This window comes from Oculina patagonica, chromosome 2 (genome assembly GCF_052425735.1).
Source record: "Oculina patagonica isolate OP01 chromosome 2, crgOcupat, whole genome shotgun sequence".
Classification (NCBI taxonomy): domain Eukaryota; kingdom Metazoa; phylum Cnidaria; class Anthozoa; order Scleractinia; family Oculinidae; genus Oculina; species Oculina patagonica.
This window is the reverse complement of record NC_135759.1, coordinates 35,165,011-35,181,664: the sequence shown is the minus strand read 5'-3', so window position 1 is coordinate 35,181,664 and position 16,654 is coordinate 35,165,011. Positions and strand designations below refer to the sequence as shown.

At 40.1% G+C, this 16,654-nt stretch overlaps 3 protein-coding genes and 1 pseudogene across 3 annotated transcripts; 1 reads left to right on the top strand and 3 right to left on the bottom strand.

The window, feature by feature from the left end:
• Nucleotides 1-133: 133 nt before the first annotated feature.
• On the bottom strand, nucleotides 134-4,054 carry LOC144644447 (DEP domain-containing protein 7-like). The gene is made up of 3 exons (XM_078503938.1): nucleotides 3,291-4,054; nucleotides 1,474-2,116; nucleotides 134-840 (listed from the first exon to the last, which is right to left on the bottom strand). The coding sequence occupies exons 1-3, from the start codon at nucleotides 3,887-3,889 to the stop codon at nucleotides 508-510; spliced, it is 1,575 nt and encodes a 524-aa protein (XP_078360064.1). The 5' UTR covers nucleotides 3,890-4,054; the 3' UTR covers nucleotides 134-507.
• A 713-nt stretch (nucleotides 4,055-4,767) lies between these two features.
• Nucleotides 4,768-6,706, bottom strand: LOC144644461 (leukocyte elastase inhibitor pseudogene; annotated as a pseudogene).
• A 1,722-nt stretch (nucleotides 6,707-8,428) lies between these two features.
• On the bottom strand, nucleotides 8,429-11,886 carry LOC144644466 (exonuclease 3'-5' domain-containing protein 2-like). The gene is made up of 3 exons (XM_078503962.1): nucleotides 11,364-11,886; nucleotides 9,531-9,799; nucleotides 8,429-8,732 (listed from the first exon to the last, which is right to left on the bottom strand). Exons 1-3 carry the CDS (start codon nucleotides 11,841-11,843, stop codon nucleotides 8,543-8,545), a joined length of 939 nt encoding a protein of 312 aa, XP_078360088.1. The 5' UTR covers nucleotides 11,844-11,886; the 3' UTR covers nucleotides 8,429-8,542.
• Nucleotides 11,887-12,023: 137 nt separating this feature from the next.
• On the top strand, nucleotides 12,024-14,508 carry LOC144642340 (3-oxoacyl-[acyl-carrier-protein] reductase FabG-like). Its single transcript, XM_078501305.1, has 4 exons — nucleotides 12,024-12,559; nucleotides 13,239-13,562; nucleotides 13,915-13,994; nucleotides 14,288-14,508. The coding sequence occupies exons 1-4, from the start codon at nucleotides 12,223-12,225 to the stop codon at nucleotides 14,489-14,491; spliced, it is 945 nt and encodes a 314-aa protein (XP_078357431.1). The 5' UTR covers nucleotides 12,024-12,222; the 3' UTR covers nucleotides 14,492-14,508.
• Nucleotides 14,509-16,654: the final 2,146 nt, after the last annotated feature.

Genomic DNA, 16,654 nt, shown 5'->3' with positions numbered 1-16,654 from the left:
ATAACTAAAACTATTTATATAGTGCCAAAATCCACTAATTGCCCATGGCGCTTTACGATAAAAATATTAATAAAATGAAGTAAAAAAAGTTAAAAATTTTTTTTCTCAAAGTTCATTGATTGTTGTCATGATTCAATGACAATTTTGATTGACGGCAGCAAAATATGCAATCATTAGTTAGGTTTTGAACTTTAGAGTTCATGACTGAGATTACACAAGACTTTTCATTCTCTTCCAGGCAGCTTCCCCTGCTAGTGTTTTATAAATTAAAAACATAACATTATTTTGAGTTCATTCTGACCAGAATTGCCCCAATCAAGCATGGCTGGCTCCACACATCCTCTAGCAACACTACAGTTTGCTCACGACACTGTGGTGTCAATAATTTATTAACTTTAAGTTTATTGCCGAACCAGAAGGTGTGTAGTGTTCTGGATGTAAGACGGAAGCATTCGCACGAGAGTATTAAGATTTAATAAATTATGCAAGTAATTGTTAGGCCACTTTTCACAACTGGCCACTTGGGAATTGCTGCAAAAATAAGTCATTGTGGTGTTTCTGGAAAAGTTTCAGTCGTTCCTCCTTTTCTTTTAGAGTCATCTGAAGGTTGTTGATAATATGCGTCATAAGCATGTTCAAAGCTAGACATGTTGTTAATTTTGTCTGGTTTGTGTACTCTGCAATAGACATCTGTTGACAAACTGTGGATGGCAGGGGTGGGCACATCCCCCTCTGTGCATATGAGATGTTTCTCCTGAAATGCTCTTTGAGTTGAGTTGGTACTGTAAACATCTGTTGCCGATTCTTCACCATGGATGAAACCAATTTTTGACCTGAATCCTAAGAGAGAAAGTACATGAACAATGTAACTTTACCATCATTTCAGCTACAAAACTTCAAAAACAGTCATTTGCCAAGAAAATGCATTTTGTCAGCTCGCCACATAATTCCTTCAAAACGGATCTAGCAACATGAAGAATATCTTGCCCTTACCTGTGGTATATTATTTTACAATTGATATATTATAATATAGGATTGAGAAATGGGAAGAATGGTGGCCAAATGCTTAGTGCACTGGACTCCGGATCAAGCAGTCCAAGTTGGAGTCCTGGCTAGTGTCAATTTGTTACAAGTGTTCTTGGCCAAGAGAGACGAGGCTTCTCTTCACCCCAGTGGGGGGGGGGGGGGGGGGGCAGGGGACTGGCATCCCATTCAGAGGTAGTTGAAAATACTAAGAGGAAAATACAGTTACCAGTCACTCTATTCTACTGAAATGGGAGATAAGCACTGCCCTGATGTGCCTCTAGGCTAAAATACTGATTTTATCTCTGCCGTAGGATTAAAATACAATGTACACATAATGCACTTGAGATGCTACTTGTACACTGGACCAAAAATACATGCCAAATGTTAAGCATCTCAATTGCATTATCTTAACCCTTTGTTTAATTTGGTCTGCTCAAGTGAACCCACCTTATTTTTCACGTCCTTTGGTAAGATAGCACCCATGAACTTCTTTACAATGAACCTGCCACTGCTTGTGCCTGTAGACCGCCCCATGAAGTTCAACAATTTCTTTAGGTGTCTTCTTTGACTGCTTGGTAGCATCAAGACCAACATCGGCAGAAATGTTATTGCCTTAGTCCAATCATTAGCCAATGCACAGAGAATACCATCTACCAAGTCTGTTAAGTTTGAAGGGATCAGCGTATCAACAAGAGAGCCATAATACTGCAACAGAATCTGCTGAATTCCTGCCTCCTTGGCATTCATCACATTTAAATAACCCATGTTGCCACGCTGCGGCAAAGGACAGTCTCTCTGTAACTGAATACACTCCATCCCTGCTGTAACCCAAACATTGTTCATCTCTGAGTTGTCAATGTTTTCTTTGTTGCAGTCAATCTGTTGTGAATGTTGAATACAAGGTTCTGGGACGCTGTTTGAGATAACTATAACTCCTGTCCTATCATCTTTAATTGGTGGAGTCAATATGTCCTCCAGAAAGGGAACGTCTGTGAGTTGAAGGAGTCGAGATAGGGCCACTTCAAACCAGACCTCACTGATCAAATCTCCTTGATCAGTCGAGCTAGACAACATTGACAACTTATTTTTTCTGTGTGAAAAAAGAAAAGTAATCAATTACCTCTATACAGAGCTGTCACTGTTGCAAACCATAAACAGCCATCCTTGGATTCAGAAAGTGTCCACTCATGGGTAGCCTCCTATGTCACGTAATACATGCCAACCCCAAAGAGCGTCTGTACAGGAGGCTAACTTATGGGAGGTTTGAAAATTAAAGTATTGTAGTGTCTACAACATGAACATTGTATGTTGTTGTCAGGACCACAACTTTGTGTCAGCATATTGAAGGTGTCCACCTATGGTAGGTGTCCACTAATGAAGGTTCAACTGTAATAAATTACTTTCCCTGACTTTTCTTCAAAATATCAATTTTCGCTGACCCAAAATAAAATTTCCTGACATTTCCCTGACCTTCACGAATTTTATTTTTCCCTGACCATTTTCTGACCTGTACAACATTTAGTACTTGTAAGCATATGTTGCTAGACTAGTGTAAATCAAATCTTGGGTTATCCAAAGGCATTTGCCACTAGACTGGAAAATCCAAATACTCCCATTTCACAGCGTAGCATTGGGAGATTTGCTAAATGCAGTGCTTGTGTGATGAATGTTTCTCATCTCTGACACATCACTACTTGATTTTTTTAATGGGAAAAAAAAAAAAAATTTATTTTTGTAGAAAAAAAAAAAAAAAAAAAATTTTTTATAAAAAAAAAAAATTTTTTCATTTTTTTAATGTTTTTTGGTAAAAAAATGGCAAAAAAAAAAAAAAAAAAAAAAAAAAAAAAAAATAAAAAAAAAAATTTCTTTTTTGCCCCCTTTTTTATTGAAATTATGTAATTTTTTGGGGAAAAATTTGGAAAAAAAAAAAAAATTTGGGAAATTAGGGAAAAATTTTTTTTAATTTGGTAAAATTGTTATGGTAATAACAAAAAATGCCCATTTTAGGAGCACAATCTACCAAAGCCTAATCACTAACCCCTCACCCCCCCCCCCCCACCAGCACGACCACCCATAACCATCACCACCTACACCGCCATCCCCATTCTAGCGGTCATTTTAGCAACAAAGGTAAACAGACCATAGAAAGCAATAGGAAGGACTATTGAAAACTCATTAACATATTTCTTTTGTAAAGATCATTGATTATCTATCCACAACTACAGATACGTGTTCTCTGGCAGCTTCTATAAAATATTTTGTACCTTAAACCAAGTCCTGCATCCAAACTGAGTCTTCTTCGCTTCTTTGGTATTTCTTGTGTTCCGGTATCTATAGAAACATCTTTAGGGGATTCTGTGGACATGAGCAGATCAGCAAATCGCTTCTGTGCCCTCGGTGTAAAACTTAACGACTTTCTTCTTGCTGCTTTTTTGTCCCTTTGACCAAGGAGACTTCTTCTTCTACTTGTCTTTCTCTCAACCTGAACGGGTGAAGCAATAACATGTTCAACTGGGCCGGATGAAAATCTGTACAATCTGTTGTTATCTTCGAAGCTGTCCCTTTTGCTGTTATCCGCAGCCACGCACTCGATAACTCTTTTCTCCAGCAAAATCTGACACAGAGATCGGACTTGACTACGAGTGGCATTTTTCGACAAATGAGGATTGTTTTGGACGTAGGCATGGAGAACTTCGACTACATCTCCGCCACGAAAACAGTTCTCGTAGTATTGAAATTTCCATCGCCTTCGACGTTGCTCGACTTTCGTTCGTAGGTGTTCGATTAGTTCGTTCCAGATTTTCGTCGCCCTGAATGGTCCGCGATCCACGACATTGTCAATACCTCGGTGATACTCTGTCATAGTATGTTTGGCATTTCAGGCATCAAAAGAAATATCTACAGATCTAGCGCAAGTATTTGCCGCCGGCAAATTATTTGAATCAACCGCCAAGCGAACTTTTGCATGTGACATACCTAATCTGCATATGGACGAGGAGTACCGGAACCAACAACAAACAGAGCAACACAGGGTACCCAGTCTTCCCTGTTTTAACTGTTTTAAAAATGCCTCAAGTCGCGGTGTTGTTGCTTGACTTCGCTGGCTGGCGGAATTTTAAGGAGAAGAGTTTTCTTTTGTCGCGATTTAATTCTTGGTGTTGTCGCTAAATTTTGGGCCATGTCATGCTTGGGACATCACTTTGTGGAGTGGGGGTTGACTAGGTTAGAGGCCATGGGTTTATGTTTGGTAATTATTCAAAATAACACAATTTGTTTAGGAAACTTGTGAGAACAGAAAATTATTTTATAAGACCAATATATGAATGTCAAAATAACTGCCTCAGAAATCCGTTTTGTAAAAAGTGTTAAATAGAATTGCTGTAGATTTATAACTAGTTTAATTTATTTATTTATTCATTTTAATAATTTATTGTAAGTAGTTGACGATGTACATACATCCTTTCTTTGGGATGGCCATGTTATTGGAGTTTACATGGCTAATTTAGTAATCTGTAAACTGAAACTGTTTTCTTTGTTAAGGGCAAAAGAGAAAAACCAAAAAAACACCAATAAACTTTGCCCTGGGAACATTCAACAAGGTTGCTTTAAGTTTTCTTATTCTAAGTAGTCCCTCCCCAAACCCCCCAGAATACGAGTCAAAAACAGGTTTCTTTCTACTTTTTCTGAATTCCCCATCCCCTCTGGGAAAAATATTCTTGACAGAAATATTATTCATTACAATTTGTTTAATACATGTCTATTTTATTTATTAAAATAATTTTATTCTCTACAAAATAAATTCCTATAAAACAAATCATAATATTTCATAACGCCACATCAGTCTCAAAGATCATATTTTAGAAAACTATTTAATGATATTTCTGGTAAATTTTATGCCTGATGCTTCAAAACAATTACATACACCTCTACAAATGTTTCATATTTCCTTAAACACCATTATTATCATCTTTTTTTCGAAGGAACGCCTTCCCATATTGACAGTGGTCTGGTCAGGAATCTTCAAGTCTTCACAGAAATCAACATTGTACCTCTCAGTTAAAAAATAATAATTTCTAACTGACAATTTCACTGGTTTCTGGACTAATAATTACTTTGGAACAAAATGTCAGTACAATACAACCTCTAAATGTATGCCCACTAAAAAAAAAAAAAAAAAAAAAAAAAAAAAAATCGTTTATTCTTCATTACTTGGCTTCATGAGACGGCCCAGGAACAATATGGCACCAGAGCTGTTGTGCCGAATGAGAAACAGAAAAGGGTGGTCAGCTTTGAATGTTGGCATTGGGTGAAAGCTCGTCAAATTCACACCAACACCAGTAGCTGCTGCTGCTTCAGTACCCTCCTCATTCACCTCGACAAAGGCCTTGTGAACCACCTTGGAGACAAACAGTGGCTCAGTTGAGATACCAGAGAGGTCGGCTTTACCAGGAATGAACATCTCTTTGGCTCCCATCTTGGTCAAGATGTTGTTGAGGTCAAACTGCTGAGTCAGCTTAAATTTTGGCAAGAACACTTCCACCTCGACCATCAAGACTGACTCATCAAGCAAGGAAAGAGACTCGTGAAGGTTGTCATAGGTCATCTTTTCTTCCAACTTGGCAAGGCCTTGGGTTTCATTAGGAAGATAGATTACCATAGACATCTTTTTGCCAGTGTACGGCATTTCAAGTATTTGGCAAGCCAGCTTCTCTGATTTGGAATACTTGAAATCAGCTTTCTGATGCATCATTTGGACCTTGATCTCTTCATTCTGAGTCACAAAGAACGACCCAGGAAATGTTGCTTCCTTCTTGAATTTGTCAAGCCACAAGCCTTTGAAGTAAATAGCATTTACTAGGGTCAGCCTTGTGTCTGAGCTCAGCATTCCAGAAGGAATGAGATCTTTGATCTTGTCATTTGTTTTCTCCTCCACCCAGCAGTTGATCTCTTCTCTGGCTTTCTCAACATTTGTGATGTAGTCGACCAGAGCGAGTTCTGCATCGTAAAATTCGCGAGTTCCTTCTTTAAAGGCTTCCAGGATTTCAAAGCTCTTTTGAACAAACAGCCTATTTGCTGTAAGCAGCTTGTTATCCTCGTCGCTTGCTCCATTTATGGCGTCAATGAAGTTCTTCATGCTCTCGTTGAGGTCAGCTGACGAAACTGAAGCAACATGGAGAACTTTCAATATTTCTGCAGCAGTATTTCCCCTCGCTCCATAAGATGTCATCGCAAGAGCAATGAGGAGACTTGCAGGAGAATAGAACAGGTTTTCTCTGGCAAATTCATTGCCATCTGCGAGGCATTTGTGAAGATCAACAGCGAATTGGTTTGCTGCTTTTGCCACGACCCCACTTTCTGAAGCAGCCATTTTGATGGTTTCTTCAACTAACAAGTTGTTCTAAGTCTTCCTTTATATAGTGGAAGCTGTACATGGGGGCGTGTCTTATTGTCCCGTTCTGGCTTGTTTGCTTTTTTTTCTTTTTTTTGCTCGATTTCGTGCTCCTGTACACGTTCTCGAAGACACGTATAAACGCATTGGAGAACGGGCATTTATACGCGCACCAGTGATATTGGATTTGCTGTAACGGAATCGTTGACGACTGAAGACATTTTCTTGGTGTTACCCCGCTTTTCTTTGGTGGATTTCCAACTCAATTTAGCCAACAAAGAGCAGCCATGTTGGATTTGTTCCTATGGAAAACCGCTGGCCTTGGAAGTGTTCTTGATGAATTGTAACGGCATTGTAACGCTTGTAAGTAACGCAAGGGCAGGTATTTTTTGCAGGTTGCAGGTTGCTGCGGTATCCGGTCATCTCTCCACCAAGAGAAGGAGTGAAAACCCTGAATATTTTTCATTCTTTAAGCGTGGGGAAGTGACTTCGCTTGGTGGCGAGTTGGTTAATGGCGAGACTCCCTGGTCACGCAAGCAAGGTTGCAAGGTGATCGGCAGGTTCAGGTAACTCAAATAAACGGCTTGTTTCAAGTCTTTCAACCTGCAACCATCGCAAAATACCTGCCGGTGTCGCGTGATTTGCCATGTGTATACCTCAGCCTTTTAAGAAAAAAATGTCATTTAAATGTCGCGCAATTCAACCTCACGGTCTCACGATGAGATACAAAAGGACGGTATTAAAACAGAGTCACAAGCGCAGCAAGCTGTAAGGATACGATTTCCTTGTATAATGTCATTTGACTTACTGAGGCAAGGCAAGGCACAATCCATGACCAAGCCGTGAAGATAACGTTAGTTTTGGTGTTTCTTAAGTCACATCCGTCGCATTTAAGTGATCCATACACTTACTTAGTTAAACATCCCAAATTTCCTCATCTGCAAGAGTGAGTGTAAAACTTCACACGTTGTTCATCTTTCTTCATCTTGAGATGGGAGACCTTGAGATTCAGTTTGTATCGTAATTTAGATATGCAAACCTTTGCACAGGATAACAAATCATCCATCTGCGTTGTTGTAAAACTGTTCATAGTGATGTTTTTCGATTTGATCTTTTAAGTTTTGATTTGCACTGGTTGGCCAAAATTTGACGGCTCATTGAGTGATCATGAAACAGCCGGAAACCGTGTGGGTTTTGAGAGGCCACATTTAAAAGGCTGAGAGGTCTGTGCAAGCTCTCCTCTTTCCACCTGCTAACCCTAAAAGGACCTGTTTACATGGAGAAGAGTTGTCCCTAGTATGAGGGTATCCCTCCATACCGAGCCCTTAGGGTTAGGGTTGGTAAGGGTTAGGGTGAGAGGTTAGGGTTAGGTTAGGTTGCAAAACAAATCACAAGATAACTTTTCATAAGTTTCTTTATAGATAGCTGCGAACCGTTTATATGAGAAATCGAAAATTTGGCTTGGGGGGCAGGGTGACCCTGGGTGGCTTTCCATGCGACTATTGGCTGTGTTAGGTTCGCAAGGTATTGTAGTAAAATTTACAACCACCATCTTTTTCCTTGAGTGGATTCTCTCCCAGAAACAACAACTCTCCATCTTCAAGTGTCCAAAATTATTTTGGTTTACTTTTATCTTTCTTATGTTTGTATAGCAAAAAAGTAAAGACAAGTTTCTAATCAAAAATGTGGTTTTAATTTTTATTGGGCAACCTCAGATACTGTGCAACCTTCCCTCCACATTCCGAAAAAAGTAGTCCTATCAAATTCAGCTTGACAAAAACTCATTACTGCACCTTTCAATAAACACAAACTCTGCTCAACCAGCAGTTACATTTTTGCTGCAGTCAATCATTAGCCTGCGTAAGTCAATCATCTAAGCAGACCTCTCGGGAATCAAAGTTAACTTCAACTGATTCAAAAGGTCATGATTGTTGGTTGTGATTGGTAGATATTGATCCATTTTGATTGTTTCTGTTTTTCAAATTCGGTTGGCACCATATTATGAAGCAGAAGCCAAAATGCAGTCGTTAGTTGGGTTTTCACTTCAAAATTCGCGTGTTACTGAAAGATAAAGTAGCACGTATTCTTGGAATAATGTACCAACACATGTCCAATGAAGTAATCGGGTTAAGCCAGATTTTCAGAGACTTCTGCTTTTTCCTGTGCTATTCTCATTTCACTCAATGCCTTTTTTCTTTCACTTTCTCTTCTACGTTTTCTTCTGTTTCTATCAGTCTTAACTGCCTGTCTTAACTGAAACACATCCAAAGTTGATTTCAGCGGTAAAGAAAGAGGCATACCAATTACTTCAGTTGTCCTGTTTCAAGAGAAACAAAGCAGAAAAATTAGATTTTATTCACCCAAATGTACCGGTAAATATCTTTATAGAGCATAAAAGACAAAAAAATAAACTCAATCAGTCTCAACTGCTCAAGTTGATTTAAAACAGGTACTGAAACATTGTCATTACCATTCTCTCCCCTTCATAATTAAGGATCAGAATTGCCCTCCAAAATTTTGCAGTGTTCGCAAAATTAGGTTTCTGCTCAAAATGCTCGCAAAATTTTAATGGATGCTTGTTTGCTCGTAGTCACATATTTTTACAAGTGCTCACTTGCTCGCTTTTTAGTGGAGGCAGCTTTCTGAAGAGTGCTCATTACTCGCAAGGCTAACCTTTAACAATACTTGTGCTCACAAAGAAAAATGCTCGCAAAGACCATTCAATGTCGCTATAAGTTTGTATCCCTGCCATCGAAACCAAACATTTTTCCTGGTCTTTTTTGCGTCTGCTTTAGTTACGTCTACGTTCTTGTCTCAAATTGTCTTTAACTTGCAGACAAATGCTCCTCCCTTGTCAGCAGTCAAGACCTAAGGGGAGAGGACCAGGCAGATAACCCCTCCCCCTCCCCCTTGTCACATTTTGCTGAAAAACACAAGGAACAAAGGTAAAAAAAAAAATGCCCCTCTCCCTCCCCCTTGGATCAAGAAAGAAAGTTCTACCTTTCTAAGTGCAAAAGCGCTACAGTGCATAACTTGCTAGCTCTTTTGGAAAACCCAAGGAGGTTCAACTCATGAGATTAGTTTCAAAGAAAGAATAATGTATTTTACAATTCACCTTTTCATTTCCTCATAGACTCTGAGTGATGCCCATGCATCTGTAGCAGCATAGTGAAGTTGTTTTTCAGTCAAATCTTCTTTTGACCAGTCAGATTGCTGAAGAAGTTTGGAGAGTCGTTGATGAAGAAAAATAGCACACATTGCTCTCAAGTTTAATGGGTCACAGTTCATTTCTTTTGCCCAAGTGAGGGTGTCCACTATGTTGTTTATACACTCTCCATAATGCTTTTGAAGTAACACAACATCATGAGCTAAGTCATGGCCCACCTACACCAAGAAAGAGCCAAACAAAAACTTTATACTGTGATAAATAAGGAAGGATGATAAATTTTAAACTTGGTAGTGAAACAAGAAAGATGTAATGTTCATTCAGCGTGGGACAAACAAAAAATCTGAGTCCTCATACAATATGCTGTCGACATTTTGCCCGGGCTTAGATTTCCAGCCTGGTTTTTGAAACCAGGCTAGAAATCTCAGTCCTAGCAGTATGAAGGACACGTGCCTCATGTGAACCTACATGCACTTGATGGCCTTGAGTCATGAGTCTCTCTGTAGCTCTGTGGATAGAATGCTCACCCCCCTTCTTATGTGACACCTTCTTATGTGACGAAGATCGGCAAATATTCTATTTGAGTTTACAATAGATTTTCTCAGCAACCAATAGGAATATCCAAAAAGCCTCACACACTTTTGTAGTCCATTACCTGCTGATTGACACTGTGCAGTTTGTTTGGTCGTACGTGCAAACACGAAAGCAGGTAATTCAATTTAGCAAACATCGTCAGTGTTGCGGTTTAAGGCTTGCGCGAGCTTACCATTAGACCTAATCTTTAAAATAATTATTTCTTTAGATTCTACATTTTATTAGCTTTTCAGTGATATATACTTTTCCAAGGTTTTGAAAAAAGAAACCGCGTATGATCAATTTTCCGGAAGACACCCCTGTTTGGGAGGTCATGGGTTTGTTCCCATCAGGGACTCAAATTTTTCTCTTTGTCCCATGCTTGTGATAATCAACCGATATATATAGACCGACTATTGAGAGTCAGCCTATGGTCGCTTGACACTCAGTGTCGGAAGCCGATAGTCTGTCGATGGTCTGTCAGTGTCAGCAGATAGTCAATTTACACCCCGGGGGGTACTCCCATATAATGGCTATATGGGTATGTGCCGCTCGACAGGGTATGCTTTTTGTCTCTCTGACTCTGGAACAGGGTATAGAATTCAGCCTTTTGACTTTGGAACAGGGTCTATTCTTTTCCCAGAATCCTGATTAAACACGATCAAGTTTAGCTATGAAACTCCGCTCCTCTCATCACTTTATCTCTGAGCCACAGACGAAGTCAATTGAGCGCTTTGTGATATACGCCAGTGTTTTTATATTTATCTACATATATTTACATTGTGGATATTGTCTGGAACAGGGTACCTATTTTGCAATGTTTGTATGGAACAGGGTTGCAAATTCTGGAACAGGTCCAGAGTCTCAGCGACTCAGCAGCACACCCTCGTAGTAAATTTTAGGGATTTACACTCAGCCAATAGTCTACCAACACTCGGCCAATAATAAACCAATATGTCCACCGACTATTGACCAAGTGTTGCCACCCACTATCGGCGGACTATTGGTCAATGTGTTAACTGACTGTCGACTGATATAATGACCAACATATCGGACAAGAATACCCATAGTAAACATGATCCCTGATATATGTAGAAGTATCTGCTAGTACTGACTACCAAATAAATATTGGATAAATAAATTTATCCAATATCCACTATCTCAGTTGAAAAAGACATCTGAGCACGTTTATTTACTAACTTTACTTACCTTCAAAACTTCACCTTTGATGATGGACAACAGATACGGAGGAAGTTTATCACGAAAATTGCCCTGATTACATGTCCACAAAACAGCATTTTCCTTTGAGGCCAGTTGAATTAAACATATTCTTTGGAGTGGAGAGTCATTAGAATATTCTATATCCATACCAAGAGCTTCCTGCTTCTCAAAATCCTTACAAACTTCACCATCTTGTACTAACCGTCGTTCGTCTTCCTCATCTTTTACAACGTGAATTTTTCCTTCAAATTTACAGGGTTCCATTCCAGTAGATTTTCTTATGAAATAGTCACTTGGTAAGGCAAACGTCCTATGAAGAAAGTTCAACGCTGTTGTTTTGTTTGACTTCCCATCGCGATTAACTCGGGATGTAGAAAGACACTTTAAGGATTTCTTCTTCACTTCAATAACAACTGCGAAGTTCTGTGCAACTTTGAAGCCTCGAAGCCTAAAAAATTGTTTGTACATGTTTGATTCTTCAAAGTTCGCACTTCCCTCGTCCCTCGCTTTTCGCTTTCGCTTTCGCTTCCAGTTTTACTGGGACCCAAGCCTTACCCGGTCGCAAGTTACAAGCTTGTCCCTAGGGCATGACCGCTTTCAGCGCTTTCAAGATTGTCGCAGCGGCTGCCCAACAGAACAGAAGTCCATTCCGATAATTATTAAAATTACACATTTTCTATGTGTCTATCCCAAGGCGTAGGATTGCAGAAAAACGCCTATGTACTTTGGAAACCCCATCCTGAGAAGATAGCGTTGCGTGACAGAAGAGGGCCAGAATGCATGACGTAACACGGGAGATGGCACTCAGTGACACTTGAGATCAAAGTTGCAGTGAACCCCGTCAGGAATGGCTCAATCAAACCCTCCGCTTGACTCACAGTACACGAAAGGTCGATTTGCTAACAAGGTGTCCATTATAACTGGTGGATCATCGGGGATCGGACGAGCTACTGTTAAAAGATTTGTCAATGATGGAGCTGCAGTAGCCGTGTTTGATATCAACGAACCAGACGGTAAAAAACTTCAGGATGAACTTACAGCTTCTGGATACCATGTGAAGTTCTACAAAGTGGATGTGGCAGATAAAGAGCAGTGTGTACAAGGAGTTAAGAAAGTTGCTGAAGATCATGAGGGAAAAATACATTTTCTGGTGAACAACGCAGCCATTAGCGCGCCTTGTAAGGGTAAGAATACCGGAGTCCGTACGTAATCATATTATCATGATATTGTTTAATACTGTTCGGGACTATTAAAACTGAACCATTGAACTGAACTTGAACCAACAAAACTGGGCCAATTTCTATAAAAGTCAACAAAATTTATTCAAGGAGCTAACAGGAAGGGGAATTCTTTTCCTTCTTCTCTCGTTTGTAAGGTTCCCGGATACAGAATACACTGGATTCACACTGCAACTTTTAAAATCCAGCTGAATATTGAGTGTCACGTGAAGTCACGCAATGAGGAGCCGAGTTTATACACATTTTAAAAACAGGTCAAAACATGTTAAATTTTTATCTTTACTTAGTTTCCAAAGACCAGCAGAAAATAAAATGACGGAGGGACTAGCCGATTTCTACACTTGAGTTGAAATTAGAAGGGGGGCCTCTTCCGTCACTAGTCAGCCCCCCACTTGGAAAAATGTTCCGTCGTCCCTGAATTACATCTAAAAGGAAGAAAGAAAAATTACGAAGAACAAATATGTATAAAAGGGGGGGGTAAAACAAAACTGGAAAGGAAATTCTTTTTCAGTTACAGTTTATTTGCTGGTGTTTTTTTAAAAAGGGTTTTGGTGACGTGCCCTTATAAATGACAGTATTTGAAGATGATATAAGTAATAAGAGATGACCCTCTATCTATTCACAGGTCTGGATTCTTCAAAGAAAGACTGGGATAGACTTTTGGGTATAAATCTCATTGGTTATTCCAACATGGTGCAAGCCTGTTACCCATTTATGACAAAAGGTACCTTACTGCATGGCCATGTGCTTGTTGTTTTGTGTCAACTCAGTGTTGTAGAAGCGCATACACCCTGTGTGTGTAGCAGACCCATGTTTCCTTTTCGAGATCAAGGCAAGAGGCACATGAAATCTTGGGCACGAGACGGAGACGGCATGCTCTGGCTCGACTTTGTCTTAAGCTTTACAGGGCACCTCGTGCACTCTTGGAAAGGAAACGACTGCTATGCAGGCTAGAAGTGCAAGAATGATTTAAATTTTAACATACTCATCAGGTTGGTTGATTGACCTTTTGCTACTGCTTTTGCTACTGGGGGGGGTTGCCGTGTTGCTTGTCTAAATATAAAAATGCGCCGTGTCATTGTTTTATCAAACTTCGCGTTGCTGTCGCTAGTAAAATTGAAGGAAAATTACTTGTCATTGTCGGAATTTAAATTTTTCCAAAAGGGTTGTCGTTTGTCGCGATTTGATTTGATTTGCTGTCACTACTTTTTGGGCCATGTCGCTTGTCGGAATTTACCCTGGCAGGGCCTCAATTTATCCAAATCCTACTAAAAAATTGCTGCAAAATTGCATTTGATTAGTCAGCGAAAGTCAGTGTGTTATTCAGTCAGTCACTGCAATTGGTCAGTCAGACATTCAGTCATATTCAGTCAGTTGGTTGGTCAGTCAGACAGTCTGTCTGTCAGTCAGTCATTAAACTGGACGCATTTTGTTAGTTCAATTGTCAAATAAACTAAAATATAGTGACCCGTAGATCCCAACTTACTACTCGCGATCATACATTTTGGAGTAGTTTGGGCTCTGTGGTGAGACTGAAACACAAAATAGGCAACTTATACCATCAATATTGAATTCCCAATTTTGGAAGCTAAGGTTGCCAAATACAAGCAGACAAGTGCTTATTGGTATTTCTGGCCGACATTTAAAAAATGATCTTGACATATTATTTTGCAGGCAGAAAGAGTTCTGGGTGAAAGCCGGAAGAGCTATGAGCCAAATGTTGCCAAGCGACAGATGATCGGGCGTTTCTGTGAGCCTGAGGAGGTAGCAGCAGCCATCACCTTTCTGTGCAGCAAAGATGCTTCAGCTATAACTGGCACAGACTTGGCAGTCGATGGAGGATATTTGGCTTTAGGTCCCGAGGGAGTTGGAAAATAAAAGAAAAATAGATTCTGTCGGCTGATAGTGGATGAGGGGGTAAAGCCCTGAGTCGACTATCAAAAGAAGACACAAGCCGAGAGCAAGACAGTCTAGCAAGACAGTTTAGCATGAACCAGAGACTGATATATTCGAGAAAAAGTTCAGTGGAAGTGGTTTATTCATGTTTTGGATTTGGATTTTCTTTTTTTTTTTGGTTTTGGGCAATTATACTTGTGCATGCACATTCCCAGGGCAGTGTATCGAAAATTATTAAAAACTAGTAATGGTATATTGCAATTCCTGCATTTTGATTGGTTAACAGGCAATGGTATATGAGCTCATATACCATTGACCACAAATATGGTAGCCGATACACGTCAACGAAAACAGCTGGTGAGCTCAAATATTGGTCAATTCTTGAGGCGTTTTTAATAAAACAGTTATTCCACTCGCGCTTGCTGGATATGAGATCGTTATAGCCAACTCGGTCTCGGCGCTATGCGCCTCTTTGGCTATCTACCAATCATATCTAACGCACGCTCGTGGAATAATTGTTAATCATAGCAGAAACCCATAATCATAGTCAATCAGATTTAGTTTGCCTAATAGTCGGTTCTGCCCGAAGTCTAAACCTTTACCCTTTTATATACTATACACCTTTAACATTTTTAGAGCGCAGTGAATGAATGGATATTGCAACATCCTTTAGCTCGAGACTTCGATGTTCAATGCCCTTTGGGAGGGAAGGGGTTGGAACATAAAAGTCATAACTCCCTAACGGACAGCATCCTAAAGGCAACCCAAGCTGTCGTTACAGGAATCATTGCGCAAAATTACTCTTTCTGTTTATCTGGAGCCTTGCAGGACGGTTCTTGTGGTAGTGTTTAGGCGGTAGTGTTTTGTGGTAGTGTTTCTTTCTCGTTTTATCTCTCTCCCTTTCTAATTTCCTTGAACTTCGTGTCTTCATGATCAGTTTTTCAAAGCATTAATGCATCCCGGCTTCGCATTGACTCTCTTTCTTTTAAAAGGACCCCGAACGGAAAACTATCTTTCGGGTTTTATAAAGGCAGGTTATATAATCTCAAGCAAGAAACGTTTATGATAATAATAATCAACTTTATTTAACGAGTGAATAGCCTCGGTTCCCGAGCAATTCTTTAACTCAAAGTGTGTCCATCGTTGCTTTTATTTGCTACGCTGACAATTGGCAGTCAACAGAGAAGGAACTTCCAAGCAATTTTGTACTAGCCCTTGGTGCCGGTGACGAGAATGCTTTTCCAAACACCATCGCCTTTTCCGCATTGCATGCATTCTAGCAATCAGTAGTGCGGATGCTGAGCAGTCCTTTTTGCCCATGAAACTGTTTCAAGAGCGCTTCTCCGATTTCGCTGTTATTGCTGTGCATTACTCTGAGAGATTCGAGATAGAAGAGAGATATGAAAGGGCATTGAAATAGCTCATCCAAGAAGAATCTCTTAAGCTACATTGGTCGATCAACGAAGCACATAGAAAAACGACAATTAACTGTAGTTGATACGGCTATCCCTTTTCATCATGCATTATTATTTTTGGTTTTCTGGTTAAAAAATAAGGTAGCCTCCAGATTTTACTTCATGCCTTCACAAACGCTTTTCGAGCCTCAGGAATGCTGGAAATGGCGTTTTAGATGGTAAAATCGGAAAAATAATTCCTCGGGGAGTATGCCTCCCCGACTCCCATAGAAGATCGCGCCCTCGACGCTCGCCATCCACGCACATGACGTTGAACCTATTGAAGGTGTACCCCCCCCCCCCCCCCCCTTTAGGAATTCCTGGAACTGCCCCTGTTCACCCAGAGAGGCTCACCGGCTAAACTTCTGGGCAGTTGATTTAAATGAAAAAGAATTAATTCCCGAGAATTTTGACGTACAGCATGTAGCTTCAGATTTGACCGATAGCCAGCGAATAGTCTCTCCCGCTTGGGGATAATATAGAGGAGAGAGAGAAGAAAGAAAAGAGCGGGAAAAGCCTGCAATCGCCTGAGTAAAATGGACTGCAGACCTGCAGGCCGCCGATAGGGCAGAATAATACAAAGGGAATACAAAGAACTTTTCTGCCCAATCAGGAGGCAGTATTCAGAAAGCTGTTTGGAACTGGCCTGGTAAAAACTCTTTCCCCAGGGGCACCTTTCATTCACTCCAAC

Coding starts and splice junctions, on each gene's coding strand:
- LOC144644447 (XM_078503938.1), bottom strand. CDS start 3,889: ATGACAGAGTATCACCGAGGTATTGACAATGTCGTGGATCGCGGACCA. Junction 2,117..3,290: donor GATGCAGGACTTGGTTTAAG/GTACAAAATATT, acceptor TTTTTCACACAG/AAAAAATAAGTTGTCAATGT. Junction 841..1,473: donor CAAAGGACGTGAAAAATAAG/GTGGGTTCACTT, acceptor TTTCTCTCTTAG/GATTCAGGTCAAAAATTGGT.
- LOC144644466 (XM_078503962.1), bottom strand. CDS start 11,843: ATGTACAAACAATTTTTTAGGCTTCGAGGCTTCAAAGTTGCACAGAAC. Junction 9,800..11,363: donor TCAAAGGTGAAGTTTTGAAG/GTAAGTAAAGTT, acceptor TTCTTGGTGTAG/GTGGGCCATGACTTAGCTCA. Junction 8,733..9,530: donor GTCTATGAGGAAATGAAAAG/GTGAATTGTAAA, acceptor CTCTTGAAACAG/GACAACTGAAGTAATTGGTA.
- LOC144642340 (XM_078501305.1), top strand. CDS start 12,223: ATGGCTCAATCAAACCCTCCGCTTGACTCACAGTACACGAAAGGTCGA. Junction 13,563..13,914: donor AGGAAACGACTGCTATGCAG/GCTAGAAGTGCA, acceptor GCATTTGATTAG/TCAGCGAAAGTCAGTGTGTT. Junction 13,995..14,287: donor CATATTCAGTCAGTTGGTTG/GTCAGTCAGACA, acceptor ATTATTTTGCAG/GCAGAAAGAGTTCTGGGTGA.